Raw genomic sequence first — 15,455 nt, 5'->3', positions numbered from 1 at the left:
CAAAACCGGATGTTTTTATTTTCCGCAGACAGGAAGACAGACTTCAGAATAAAAACTCAAACTACCATTCTGACGTCGTGACGTCACGACGCGGTCACGCAGTCCGGAGTCACATGAAACGTTTCATAGCAGATCATTTTTATGTGGCAATTTCTGCGTTTTGCAGTGAACATTCTTGGTTTTACAGCTGAAACTGCTCAATAATCTGCAGGAAGTTTTAAAAATCCAAAGATGGACGAAGACGGGCTGCCGATAGTTGGTTCTGGTGTTGATCTGACTAAGGTTTGTTCTGTTTGAAGCTAGCTAGCTAACGGTGGCTAACTATTATAGAGAGGAAATGAGAGGAAACAGGGAAAAACACTGTGCAAGACAGTTTTAGTCACTAACGTTAGTGTACTAAACATTATTTAGCTCATAAAGCAGCTGACAGTGTAATTATCATTAGCAATACGCTGTTATATCCAAGTATTCAGCTCCTTCTATCAAATTAAAAGTAAAAGTAGTAATACCACCAGACAGTGGAATTACTCCACTACAGTAAAAGTCCTGCATTCAAAACTTACTACAGTAAAAGTACAACAGTATCAGCATCAAAATGTACTTCAAGTATCAAGTAAAAGTACTTGTTATGCAGAATGAACCCACTCAGATTGTTTTGTATATTCAAAAATGATGAATGAAAAAAAAAAAATGATAAGACTATTATTATTATTGATATTGATTATGTAAGCAGTGTTTTACTGTTGTCAAGATAGGTTCATTTTAACCACTTGATATCCTGCTTTCTGCTTTAATTTATTTATACACATATACTTTTTAAATTGATCATGGTCTCATGTTAAATTTCAACCTGAAATGTAACTAAAGTTGTATATATATATATATATATATATATATATATATATATATTAATATTTGTCTCTAAAATGTAGTCGAGTAGATGTATAAAGTTGCATGTATGTAAATACTCCAGTAAAGTACCTCAAAATTGTACTTAATTACAGTACTAAGTTACATTCCACCACTCGTAACATCCTGTCGTAAAATTACTGCTTTTTACGTCTTTTTTTACGACATTTATATCGTTTAACAATAACTGTTTAGTTACTGTATTGTTGTAGGTGAAGGTAAATTATCTCAGTTATTCACAGACGTAGTTTAGCCACATTAAAATGTTGTATCAGGTGGCTCAGCTGTGGTTGAAATATCTTTCCTTCAGCATAAATCTGTCTTCCATAGACTCTTATTTTGTTACATTTGAATGAATGCAGTTATTCGTAGTAAACTAAGGGGTGTGAATAATTTCTGTATGTGAATAACTTCATTTCCTCAGTCCGTCTCACCTCTGGTTCCTTCTTAAATAGCCCGTGTGTGTGTTTGTTTCAGGTTCCTGCCATCCAACAGAGACGAGTCGTTGCGTATCTCAACCAGTTTGTCGTGCACACCGTCCGCTTCCTCAACCGCTTCTCCACCGTGTGTGAAGAGGTTCGTTCATCTTCTCTTTCATTTGATCTTCTGCTCTTTAGTTCCTTCATCTAGCATTCTTGGCTCAAACCCTCAACTCTCAAACTTCTTCCCACAGAAACTTGCCAACATTTCTCTTCGCATCCAGCAGATTGAAACGACTCTGTGCATTTTGGAAGCCAAGGTGAGTTATTGATCCTCCAGTCTGAACTTTATTTATTCTGTTTACCTGTCATGCACTGATCATATATTCTCTTTATAATGTTGTGATCAGCTGTCCTCCATTCCTGGGCTGGAGGACGTCACAATAGAAGGACTCAGTCAGCAGCAGCCTGCTCAGGCTAACGGACCCAGTGGAGCCGCTCAGAGCCAATCAGAAGCTCCAGCAGCAGCAGGAACCCCGCCCCCCCCACAGGTAAACAACAACAACAACAAGCAGCACACTGGGCCACAACCAGAGATTCAGTTCTTCAACAGTTTTTAATATTGTTTCTCTCAGAAAGTTAAAGCTTTATTTGTGCCTGAGAGCAACAGCAGCAAAACCACACATGAAGTTTAAACAATATTTGGGAAAAAGAAAGAAGAAAGGAGGGAGAAACAGGCAGAAGGTATAAAGAGAGAATTTTATATCTGTTAGTTTTGGCTAAATGTTGCCTGAGGCTGCTATCAGAGGAAAATAACTATATATAATAAAATAACATGTTTTTTTATGTAGATGCTCCATCCAGTTTTTAAAACAAATGGAAAGCGATGTCCATACGTAATAAAACTCATCCCAGGAGAAAACCCTAAAGCTCACTAAATAACATTATATCTGCTTTGTTTCAACTTGACAATCTCCCGGAGAGGACGAGTCTCCAGGAAGTTACCGTGGTTACAGGTTACCGTGGTTACAAGGTTACCGTGGTTACAGGGTTACCGTGGTTACAGGTTTCTGTCCCAGAGAGAGATAAAGTGATGGTTTACTCCCTGTAAAACACTTTATGCTTCTTTTTATCTACAGGCAAACTAATGAGTTACAGAGTGCTAATAAAGAGTTTTACAGGTGCTGGGAAGAGAGTTTTGAGTTTTGGACTGAGCTAAGTTAGCCAGTCTGCTGGGTATTTTCTTAGTTTTACACTGGTTGACTAGTTTAAGTTTAAATTCCTGTTTGAAAATCCAGGAATGAGTCATTAGGACAGTTTTCTGTTATTCTAGCAGCAACTTTCATTACAGCTCCAAACCAAAAGTTTAATTTAAGTTTTAACATTTATCATGTATTTTTTAAGATACTGACTTGATCTGTAATTTATTTATTGAAAATCTTTAGGAAGAAATCTTTAGTGTAAAGCAAGACTCATAGTTGAGTTAATAGTTATTATAACACATATTGAAATGTTACATAGTTGTTTTTTTATGAATCAGAAATTGTCAGACAGCTAAAAGACTTGATCTCACTGCTCGCAATTAAGCAAATCTCCCCAAAAACGATTAGTAGACTAGTCAGTTAAACATTACAGGTGTTTTTTTTTTCTTTTAGACAAGTAGACGATGTTAAGTTTAAATTCCTCTTTTAAATGAGGTTATTAGCATTTAGGAACCTTCCTGGTTTCCTCCTCATCCATAAATATTGCACCAATAGAAGAAGAAAGAAAGACAACACAGACTCAGTTCATTGTTGATCAGTATTTTGCACTCTAACATCAGATAAAAACCTTTGAAAACCACAAAGATGCAAATGAAGGTAACACATTTTGTTTCCTGTGTCGCCTTATAACCTCTCGCTGCTCGCTGTGCCTGGTGTTGCAGCTGGCAGCAGAGACGGAGACGCCGCCGAAGGCAGAATCAGCTTCAGAGAACGTCCTGACGGTGGCCAAAGACCCGCGCTACGCCCGCTACCTGAAGATGGTTCAAGTGGTGAGTCATCACTCACACCTGCTTATTAACTATAGAAACTATAAAAACTATAGAAACTATAAAAACTATAAAAACTACCTTCTCTGGGTCTTGATGCATCATTTATCTGTCACAGGGAGTTCCAGTTATGGCCATAAAGAATAAAATGGTCCTGGAGGGTTTGGATCCAAACTTACTGGAGTGAGTATTTTACTGTCACTGCTGATTTATTTTATTTATATATATACACATAAGATATGATGTAATACGATATATTGTACTGGCATTATATATGCATAAAAATACTTGACTATACAAGATATACATTCAATAAATAATATACTATAAGAGTATAAGAATATGTACATAAGTAGAATGTGCAAAAGGACAAGAATATTGTATAAATATGATGAATAATATCAATAAGATTAATATTGACACACATGACATGAAGTATCTGTTCCAGTATTTGTAGTGGAGTGTTGGACAGGTGCACAGGCACACCTTTCAAAAACGATTTACAAGGTACTGTACAACAGAAATAAAACATATCGAATACAATTAGATAGATAGATAGATAGACTTTATTTATCCCATTTATACAATAAAATACAATAAAATGTAATGTGAAAATAAAAATAAAGTGTCTAAAGAAGGAGTATGTATTAAGGAGTAGAATTCCAGTGCAGAATAAATATGAATATACAGTATAAAAATGTTGGTGCTATGAAACAAATAAGGTGCAATGAACATTGTGCATAAAAACACATAAAGTGCATAACGACGGAATAACTGACAACAACAAAATAAAAGCACAAGAAGAAATGACATTGGACTTAAAAAATGTTGTTAAATGTAAGATACAGGTAGATTTAGTGCAGTTCAGTAATGTTGGCTCTGACAGATGAGTTATAAAGTCTTAGATAGATAGATAGATATACTTTATTTATCCCAAGCTGGGAAATTAAAGTACAGTCTTATTGCAGAAGGAAGGAAGGACTTCCTGTATCGAGTCTGTTACTGAAGTTTTTATAAAACTGTATTTTTCTCTCTCTGACTGATAATCTCTTGCTGCCTGCAGCACGCCGGACGCCGCCGTGCCTGACGGAGGGAGGCGGAGCCTGGAGGACCCGGACGCCTCCAGCTCCGACAGCGAATCATCTTTCAGCGACTGATGAGCGTTTGATCAAAGCTTCCTGTAAACACGTCGCTGCTCTGAGTCTCTGAGTCTCTGAGTCTCTGAGTCTCTGAGTCTCTGAGTCTCTGAGTCTCTGAGTCTCTGAGTCTTTAGTGGTTCTGAGGACCAGAAGAAGATCCAGCTGCCTGTCTGAGAGACTGTGACACGCTGCAGATGCAAGTGCCTGAAACAGGAAACTCCAGCTAGAATGATTGTATTTTCAGTGTAAAAGCACTGAAATAGTGTTGCTCATGGCCGCTCGGTGACCTCCTCACTTTTGATACATTTTTGACATTAAAAAAGAGGAAATAATTTCCCTGTTTGTTATGTTAGTCATCAAAACATGACAAGTCCTTCCTCTTCCGGTGGAGCTGGAATGGAAAAAAAACAGTTTTTATGTGGATTGTGCACTGATTGTTCACCAGAGAGCTACTTTATCTAACATAAGACTTTATTAAATTATATTTAACATTGTTGTTTACACAAACAGTGTATTACATTGTCAGCCAATTCTATAAATGATAACTGTTTATTTATGGCTAAATAAACATAATTACTGCAAAAATGAACTAACAAAAAAAAAGAAAATAATAATAAAAATGTGTTGCAGCATTTCTAAACCATGCCCAGCCATGTTTTCCGCATTATACAATGTGTAAAAAACATTTTCATAATTGCACATATCAGACAGCATATACACCGATATAATAGGTCTTTAATAATAATAATCTATAATATCTATAATATAATATCTGTCAACTGATAGGCTCAAGAAAACAGTGAAAGGCAAAACATGTTTTGATCCTGTTGGAATTGTGCCATGAATTACACACATAAAGTCATGGAAAAAATATTAAACCACCTTTGTTTTCTCTATTTCTTGTTTATTTTAATGCCTCGTACAACTAAAGGTACATTTGTTTGGACAAATATAATAACATACTGATATCTCGACATTTAGCATGGTTTTCTTGACAATGATTTGGTTATTAAGAAAAACAGGGAAAATGTCAGATATCAGCTCTTAAATTAAACTCTTATCAGCTATTTTTGGTGTTATTATATTTGTCCAAACAAATGAACCTTTAGTTGAACCAGACATTAAAATGAACAAGCTATTAGAGAAAATAAGGGTGGTCTAATATTATTTTTTCCATGACTTTATGATGTGTTAAAGATAATAAATGATGATCAGTAATGTAGGCGTGTCTCTGCTCTCGGTACTGACTCAGATAACTTCTTCCACTGACTGTCTCTGTGTCTGTAACTGGATATTTGTAGTTAATGTGTTGTTAACTAACCTCCGCTGGAATGAAAAGTAAAGACACTTGCACTAAGACGTGATAAACAACTTGTTCAAACAGTAAACTAAATGTTTCTATGTGTGTGTGTTGATCAGGACTTGTGACTAAATGCCCCAGGATGTAAAATAATGAAGCCAAGAAGACTTGTATGGATGCATATTACACTATAAAGACTGTGAAGTGTGGAGAAATCTGGGGAAGCACTTTTTAGATCTGTAATAAAAACTCATGCAAACAGATGCTTTAAAAAAAGAGAGTTTCTTTATTTCTCAGCTCAGCAGCTCCAGAATCTGTGCAGAACATTATTTCATAAGCAGAACGGTACAAAAACAGAGTGAATGGATGAAACGTTCCCTTATGAATACAGGATGTGTAGTGGAAGAGTTAATGTTCATGTGATCATGTGATTATTACAGAGATCCTCTCTGGATACAGTATCTTCTACTGATCAGCACTTACAGACCAGATCTGTAAGGAATACTCCAAAATGACATTTAAATCAGCTGATACTAGATGTGATAGTTTAACCTTTAATTTGTCCGACAGCAACAACCAACAGAAAGATTCACAGCATAAAGATGTCACAAGTTTCTCAGCATGAGAGAGAAATACAGTTTATTAAACATCTCAGGCAGCCGGCAGCAGGTTGGAGTGGTTATAATAATAATAATAATAATAATGCATCAGTTTTATATAGCGCTTTTCAAAATACACAAAGACGCTTTACAAATTATTGTGTTCACAGGTGTAAAGTCCTTTTTATTTATCAATTTAAAAATAATCACACATTTCCTTTTTTTCTTAAAACCAAAAAAAGAATGATTTCTTTGTTATTGGCAGTGTTTCCCAGCCTCGGTTTAATAATCTATAAACTCTAAGGGGTCAGGGGTTTAAAGAAATGTAGAAATTTAAAGGTATAATATGTAACTTTTCTGTGATGAAATAGCTTAAAAGGACTCGACCTTTATTACAGATTCTGTTGATTTATTTGCTTAGAAGTCATTGTAAATTATACAATTCTGTTACAGTAATACTACATTTCCTCATAATCAACATTTTTAATTTAATGCATGCCATTTTGCAAAGAAATAATCCAGTATAGACTTAATTTATTGATATATTTAATTATCGATCTGGGTTTGATAATCTTTTAACAATCTAAGTGGTCAGAAGTTTAGAAGACATTTATAAATTTAAAGGTTTAATATGTAGCTGTTTTTTGCAATAAAATGCCTGAAAAGTACGACACTAATGTTATATATGTTCTTGAGTTGTTTACTTACTTTATGCCAAATGTTTCCAGCATTATTTAAGCCAGAGAAATCGAAAAAGAAAAAAAATTCAAGGTTTCATTTAGTCGCCTGTCAATCACTTTGTGTAACTTTTAATGCCACTAGTTGCTCTAACTTATAGATCATACAATGTCACAAAGTTGCCATGATAATTCTGTAATAAAACATCACATTTTGCAACACAGTAATTTATGAATATATTTCAGTATCAATCCATCTTTCTGAGATGTTCTCTTGCAGCCACCAAGTTAATGAGTACAGTAACATTTTAACATTACAAAAACGTGTAAAAAGTTATTTTTAGGAGGATTGTTTTGACCACAGATACGAACACTGGGCTACCTGATGATTGAATTCACATGATGTGAAATACTCCAGCAGCTCATCTGATGGTTAGTTGGCAAGTAAACGATGATTATGGCTGCTTAAAAACTATTATTGGTTATTGTTATGATTGAGAGCAGCTAAAATATTATATTGTGTGTTTAAAAATACAAAACTTGAAATGAAAAATTAAAAGAATATATATTTTACCCGAAATAACTTTCTTTTTTTGGTTTATTAAACTTTAAGTGTGAGATGCTGGAAACTTTTGCCTCTTGTTCATGAAAATCCTACAAATTAAGCAATTTTAGAAGAAAAACTGGCTAAAAGATCATTTCCACTGGCTTAAAGCAGAGAAATCTGCTTAATTTATCTACCTGAAAACAGTGAATGTTTCTCTTTTAGTCCAATTAGCATCAATTCCTCTTTATTTTATTACAGCGATTGAATTTGGCAGCTGTACTGAGCAAGCTGCTTCATTCAGGAGCTTTTCCCTCACTGATTAGCTGCCTTCAGGCTGCAGGATCCCATTCAGAGCTGCAGACTGAACCATGCAGCAGGATCAGCTGAGACCAGTTAACACATAAACAGCACACAGGAAGTAGAACCAGACTACCACAATAAGATACAGGCAGCATTAGAATAATAACTCCAGTTGAAGTAATATTCAGACAGGTTTCTGGTCACATACAGTCACGTTTAACATCCGTACCACTTGTTCCCACAGATCAACTCTGCATTAGTTTGAGTGGTTTTCTCATTAGACCACATGCAGCTATCATGTGTCCAGTGTGTGATTAACTTCTCTTATTACTGGTCACAGGTCTGACAGGATGTCATGCTGGTGTCGCAACACTTGAGAGCAAAGTGCAAAGTTTGAACACAGGCACCAAAAAGTACACTTATAAAAAAAATGATTTGAGATCGTATAAAAGTATAAAGATTCAGACTGGGATCTTCTATTCTTTTTCTATAACTTCAGCCAGCTGTTTGTGTGTATAAATAACAAGGTACCTACTACAGTCATTTGATATAAAACAGAAGTGCAGTGTAAAATGCAAATATACAAAATAAATGTGCATTAAAAGCTTTACAAAAACAAACGTGGTGCATTTTTAAAAATACTGATATCATACAAAGTTTGACTGGCAGCTGCAGGTGCATCACTCCTGGAATTCTGTTCTCACCTGTAGAGTAAAGAGCTGCAGGAAGAGAACGGAGAGAATAAGAACCCGTAGAGCAGGTAAAGGTTCTGTCTGATGTCTGATTCTCACCTTGAAGTCTTCGATGTAGGTGAGGAAGAAGCAGATGAAGCTGAAGGCAGCGGTCCACTCACACACAGCGCTCGCCACATGCAGCGGGTAGTTCTGACACAATCAGTTTAATAAAGGCTGGTTAGTAATCAATTAGGAAATTAGCTGCTGATTAATAGTCTGTTTATTGACTAGTGGGCTTGTTGTTTCAGCTTTAACCCTTTATCAGGCGGAGAACTATATTTGGTAACTTCAGGTCATATTTAGAGAAAAAAGTTGCAAATTTACTAGATTAAAGTGGCAGATCTACAAGAAAAAAAGTTGCAGATTTAAGAGATTTAAAGTGTGAAAAAAGCAACTTTTTTCTCCCAGATTCACCACTTTAAATCTCATAAATCTGCACATTTTTTTCTCGTAGATTTGCCACTTTAATCTCGTAAACTTTTTTCTCAAAATATTATTTTGTATGTTTTTTTTTTACACATTCTGGCAGTATGTAATATCCTCCAATATTCTCTAGGGTTGAAATTTGGAATTTGCAAGTATTTCAATGAGTGTCCTATTAAGGGTTAAAGTGGTGAATCTGGGAGAAAAAAGTTGTTTTTTTCCCACTTTTTTTCTAGTAAATTTGCAACTTTTTTCTCTAAATATTACCTGAAGTTACCAAATATAGTTCTTTGCCTGATGAAGGGTTAAAGGAGCAGCGTGTGGGGTTTAAGGGGTTGATGCTAGAACGGATCCACCAAACGTGAATGTGCAAAAAGAAGTCTGATTGTATAGAATCTATGAGAAAATGACCCTACATCTCATTCGATTTATTACCTCAATAAATGTTGTCATCAGGAGTTTATGGTCTCAATCACTAGTTTTAAGGTTTTTAGCATAGCATGATGTTCATTTAGTAAATTATGGCACCATAAAACCTGTTTGGTTGGACGAAAAGACACTCTACGACACTTATAAATGATCAAAATATAATTTCTGATTATATATCTGTCCATTGATTATGTATCTGTCCATTGATAATGTATGTGTCCATTGACTTCCTGTTTCAGCTGTAAACTGATGCATACAGACTAACGCTGCCTACCTGGTCTGCTTCGTCTCTGTGCAGACTGTCTCGTTTCACAAAGAATCCACAGATGAAAGCTGAACAATCCGTTAAAGAAACTGACATTTTCCAATGGTTGCCATTTATAATAGTGTGAGTTTACTGTTAGTGAGTCTAACAAGAAGAGAATAATGTTGCAATCATAAAGTGAAGTTCCTGGTAAATGCATGTCATGCTGGTTAACAGCAGGAAACCAAAGCAGATAAGAGTTTCTAGACTTTCTTTGTCTTCAAACAGACTCGTGTGAAAGGATACTGGGGAAAAACGCCAACGTGGCGAGGAGAGCGATGAGAGCACGAGCTCGACAGACGCTGATGGAGGAGCCGAACGGATACGCCTGGAATGAAATAACGGACTGGAGGATGGTGTAGAGGACCCCAGAGACAAAGAACAGGATGGCTCCAATATCATGAACTGTTGTCACCACCGTTTCCTGCAACATAAACAGAAAGACATGCCATGAAACATTCATGAAATAAAACCTGATAAAACGTGCTCCACGTGTGAACACAAACCTGGAACGTTGCAACAACACACATTCCCAAACAGGAGAGCAGCCCGAAGACCAGAGCAGCTTTATTGAGCCGAGCGTTCACCATGCGGGAGTCCGCGTTCAGCTTCTCCACAAACTTATACCGCGCATAGATGGTGGCTATTCCTGTTTAAACATGGAACAGGGTTGTCAACGTACCACTCTTTATTATCCACATCCTGTCCAACATAATCATCCGCAAATGTAAAAATCATAAATAAATCTAACAAAATGATCATTATTAGGACAAGATCAGATGCTTTATTCTCATTGTATGTTAAACACAATGACATTTGCTTTGGAAGAAATCCTCTTTCAGCATATTTACATTTAATACATTTATTCTGAAGGGCTGAAACATAGAGATAGACGCTCTCATTCACTCCTACGGGCAATTTAGAGTCACCAGTTAAACTGAGCTGCATGTCTTTAGACTGGGAGGAAGTACTGACACTGGGAGAACATGAGAACTCCACACAGAAGAGAGAAGAGATACAAATAAAGTCATACAGGAATGAGTCTCTGAATATCTTTACAACTTTAACAAACTCAAATAGTTGACTTTATTCTTGACATTCCAACTTTTTTTTCTCAAAATTGTATTTCAACTTTCAATTATTTAGTTTTTGTTGGACTGCATAATGAAAAAACATGCTCCTCTCACTATATTTCTGGCCCCAATCCTCTTCCACAGCCTTCGAAAACTATTTGTCTGTAATATTGTAGCTAATTAGTATGTAGCTAGTTCAGAACATATAGAAGAGTAGAAAATGAGAGCAGAGCAGAGCAGAGTAACTGCTGTCCACTCATCTTACTCCTAAATATGTAAATTAAACCAACAGTTTGATAAACTTTGGGCTCAGTATCTGGACTGGTCTTCATCTAACAAAGTTGTAGATTTCTTTTAATACAACTATAGCTGTTCCTTATTAATGCCTCATATCCTGCAATCACAAACAATGAAACTATAAAAACTACAACTATAAAAAAGGCACAAATAAAAAAACCCTGTTGACTCTGAGGCGCCGGCCTTGATCCCAACAATGACTTTCTACTTTCAATTCTTAAAAAGGGGAAATGTGCTGGCATCTCCTGGAGGCTGGTTCCTCCCGAGGGAAAGCCCAGCGTTGGCTAAAGGAGAGTCTGTTAGTCTGTTTACGGGAGACGAAGCAGAAGCTGAGAGAATACCTGCACACGCTGACACGAAGGTCATCAGGCCGAAGATGCAGCTCTCTGGAGGCTTGTCGCCCGTATCACTGAAACAGAAAAACAGTCTGAAACCTCACAAAAAGTCCTGCAGGAACAATGTTACATCAAGGAAATCTGCTTTCACTATTAAAAGGAAATGTAGTCATGAGGAAGAACATGTAAATGTGACTGTTATACTATTATATTCAACAGTAGATTATTACTTGTGCATTAAAGTGCAGGATTTTACAGTTGATCGTTTATATGGAGCTCATTTGCCTATTTACTAATTTTGTGTGCTTGCTTGCAAAAGCACACTAACTACTATTCACCGGGCTTATGTCTTATTATTATTCTTCCGTTTCTTCCGTGGTGTTTTTTCGGTCGACTACTCCTCCCAGAGTTTTGCTCGCACATACACAAAAAAGGTATCAAATCGACCGGCTCGCCCATGACAAGTGTGCTATGACTTTTATAAGGGTTCCGACAAACGGTTTTCAAATTATTGGGAAAAAACACGTCAAAAAATCCCCCCAATGTAACCCTATGGAGAGTCTAGAGTGGTGATGTCATCAAACAGAGTGTAGAGGGAGAGAACGAATTGTCAAAAAATAAATTTGAAAACTGCGCTCCAGGCCGCAAATTTCACTCTACAGAAATAATTTATACATAGAAACGTAGGAAAATTTGTCCTCTCACTCACAATCCTCTGGTAAAGCTGTCAGAGTTATAGTTTGGGCGCAGGACGTACAGATGCACAAACAAAACACATCAACTGCCTCATTGGCTCCCATATTAAAAATGCAGGAAGATTTCTCCCCAAATTTTTTTTTACAGTTTTTTAAAATCGCTCTAACAAAGCTATTTTTTCATCTTTCTTTAAAAAAAATATATGTAGACGTTCAGGAAGAACTCAGGACGCTCAAAGTGCAGTCGGATCAATGATGGTATTATGGTTTTGTCAAAAATGCTTTCTGTCCGAGGCCAGAAATTTCAGTTTTTCCACCTCTGGCCACTCTTCCGGAACATTCCGTTGATTGCTCTGCTCTGATTGGTCGACCCCACCTGGCCATCGGGTTGCTTAGCTACCAAAGCCTCCCCCAGCCCCCCCCCCCCCTCCTCCAACACAGACATTTTAACTGAAAACAGTTAACTCTAACTGTCACAGACATGGCATTTTTGAGACCTTATAACTTGACCATACATTGTCCAATCTGCCTCAAACTTGTTATGCATGATGATGGTTCATCACTGACCATTTCTACATAACAATATTTCATAAAGTCCCGCCCTTTTGATTAGCCACGCCCCCTTTCATAACCAATGAACCGTTTGTCCTAGAGACTTGTATGAGGTGTCTGTGAACTCAGGACAGAGCCCCTGTTTTACTGGTGATTTAAGCAATGAGAGTCACGGTGCAGAGGCAAGCACACAATCAAAATTTCTTTAGAAATTTTCTAGTTTATTTATTAATCTGCTGAATATTTTCTACCTCATCAAAGTGACAAACAGTCCAAACCTGCCTTATTACAGTAACAAAGCAGATTATTCAGCACACAATAAAATAAATATTTTCTTTTCCCTTTTCCCTTTTTTTAATCGTGGTATTTAGTTACTTTTCTTATTGTTTTATTTTCATATTTTATTACCATTTTCCCAGTCATTGCTGTTTTATATTGTTGTTGTATTATGTGTTTTAATTCCTAAAAGCCTGACCAGGGACAAGGTCAGTTAATTCACTTTTTTCAATACAATGGTTACATTTTACAGTAACAAAATAAGTAAAAATGAATGAATGAATAAATAATAATAATAATAAATGAATGAATTAAAAATAATTAAATATAACTTAAATAAATAAACAAAATAAATCCATGAATGATAAAAACAGAAATAGTAATAATCCTAGCACAGTTTATTCATATCTTCATACAAAAAAGAAGAGAAATGAAAAGAAAAGCATCAAATCTTTACATTTGTGAAGGTGGAACTTAAATGTTTGACTTGACTTTTAGTAAATTAGGTTAAAAGTATAATATTTATGTCTGAAGTGAAGTGGATGTATAAAGTGTAAAGTAACCGTGGGCCTTCCTCACATTGGTTCTTATTACAGTATCAGCTGAATAAACTCTTTATATTCCTCCTCTGTGTATGTTTGCGACCTTTCACACTGTAACAGAACTTTTCTTAAAATAAAAGTCTAACTTTAAAGAGAGAAGTGAGCAGAAAACAACAGATGTGTACGTGCAGCTGGACTTTGGGTACCAGCCAAGTCTCAGCGGAAGAAAACGAAACTAAACTTTGTTTTTGTTCTCAGAAATCACAGAAAATAAAATGCATTGTCTTCCATAACTCGGGTGTAACTTGGTAAAGTTGGAACAATAACTGTTAAAAACAATGCGTGAATAAAACTCACCTAATGTATGGAAAGATGACGTCGACATCATGTCTGAAGAGCGCAATAATGTAGGAAATAATGAAGGTGCTGGAGGACCAGATGACTAGAAACACTGGCAGGAAGCAGAGTCCCTGCATGAACCAGAACATCTCAGACCGGTTAAAGAGGCTCCGCAGCAGAAAAGAAGAAGAAAAGAGTAAAATCAAAGAGTCTCATCCAGAATAAAGTGAGCAGAGAGCAGAGAGAGCTGCTGCTGATGAAATGAGACAGTCAGTCAGTCACATGTTCAATAAGAAGATACAGTAACAGCCACCTCTTCCCCTAAAGTGGGCCGGCCCACATAACTCCCTTCATCTATTTCATTATTATATTCAGCTGCATTTCTATGGAACTCTTTGATTCAGTGACTCACTGCCAGTAACCAAAACAATCACACATTTCACAATAATAACAACAGAATATATAGTTATAGAATAATAACAATAGAAACGTTATATGTAAAAACTCAAAAACATAATAATAATGTTGTTCAGAAAAACATTTACTATCAAAAGTTAAAAAAAAGAAAAGAAAGGTTAATCATCATATGTTTATGTTCTTATATTTCGTCACCCTGTTAAAATAATCACCTAACTCATTTTTTCAAGTTTGGCAGGAAACACAAAAAACTTCACCAAAAGTGTAACATATGACATTTATTGATCATTTCACTCAAAAAGATGTAACAAAGGATGGCTATTAGCATAGTAATAACACTGTGTGTAAATTATGTAACTTAAGAGAAATAAACGACTTTTTGAACATGCCTTTGTGACTTAAGCAAGATATGGTAGCGCTTTATTTTGAAGGTGTCTACATAAGAGTGACATGAGCCTGTCATAAACATGACATGACAAGTATCATGAGCATTAATGTTACTTCAGAGTGTCATTAATGTTCATTACATTACATTGCATGTAATTTAGCAGTCGCTTTGTCCAAAGCGACTTACAATAAGTGCATTCAACCTGATGGTACTAGACTTAGACCACAGAAATCAAGTAAGTACAGAACTTCATGACACATCCCATGTTATTATCTTACAATATCTTGCTTAAGTCACAAAGGCATGTTCAAAAAATTGCCTAAGTCACATTTTATCTTGACTTAGGCATAATAAATCCGCTTAAGTCACACACTTGACATAGGCCATTATCTTAAAGGGGTAAAATCACATGATCTGTAAAAATAAATAAATAAATAAATAAATAAATAAATAAATAAATAAATAAATAAATAAATAAATAAATAAATAAATAAATAAATAAATAAATAAATACATTGTAATTTAACATTCAAGACCATTACATTACATTACATGTCTTTTTTTTAAGCATTATTAAGCAATAAATTAATACTGTAAATAAAATCGGTAACGCTTTATATTAAGGTCCTTGTAATAACCATTAATTAACAAGTAATAAGGCCCTTGTAAGTCCTTACAAGATGCTTATTAACATTTTTGTGTGTTTATAAGCTTATATAAGTGTTAATAATG

The 15,455-nt window shown here is 35.6% G+C and overlaps 2 protein-coding genes across 2 annotated transcripts; one reads left to right on the top strand and one right to left on the bottom strand.

Annotated features, from left to right (window-relative positions):
• Positions 1 to 91: 91 nt before the first annotated feature.
• Positions 92 to 6,059, top strand: washc3 (WASH complex subunit 3). The gene is made up of 7 exons (XM_059326269.1): positions 92 to 282; positions 1,387 to 1,485; positions 1,583 to 1,648; positions 1,739 to 1,879; positions 3,253 to 3,360; positions 3,476 to 3,540; positions 4,421 to 6,059. Exons 1-7 carry the CDS (start codon positions 232 to 234, stop codon positions 4,512 to 4,514), a joined length of 624 nt encoding a protein of 207 aa, XP_059182252.1. The 5' UTR covers positions 92 to 231; the 3' UTR covers positions 4,515 to 6,059.
• On the bottom strand, positions 6,060 to 14,159 carry dram1 (DNA-damage regulated autophagy modulator 1). The gene is made up of 7 exons (XM_059326268.1): positions 13,937 to 14,159; positions 11,521 to 11,588; positions 10,316 to 10,458; positions 10,056 to 10,233; positions 9,780 to 9,838; positions 8,711 to 8,803; positions 6,060 to 8,638 (listed from the first exon to the last, which is right to left on the bottom strand). Exons 1-7 carry the CDS (start codon positions 14,065 to 14,067, stop codon positions 8,600 to 8,602), a joined length of 711 nt encoding a protein of 236 aa, XP_059182251.1. The 5' UTR covers positions 14,068 to 14,159; the 3' UTR covers positions 6,060 to 8,599.
• Between the last annotated feature and the right edge of the window lie 1,296 nt (positions 14,160 to 15,455).

This window comes from Centropristis striata, chromosome 22 (assembly GCF_030273125.1).
Source record: "Centropristis striata isolate RG_2023a ecotype Rhode Island chromosome 22, C.striata_1.0, whole genome shotgun sequence".
NCBI lineage: Eukaryota > Metazoa > Chordata > Actinopteri > Perciformes > Serranidae > Centropristis > Centropristis striata.
Note: the sequence above shows the minus strand (reverse complement) of the source record. Positions and strands in the feature narration are given on the sequence as shown.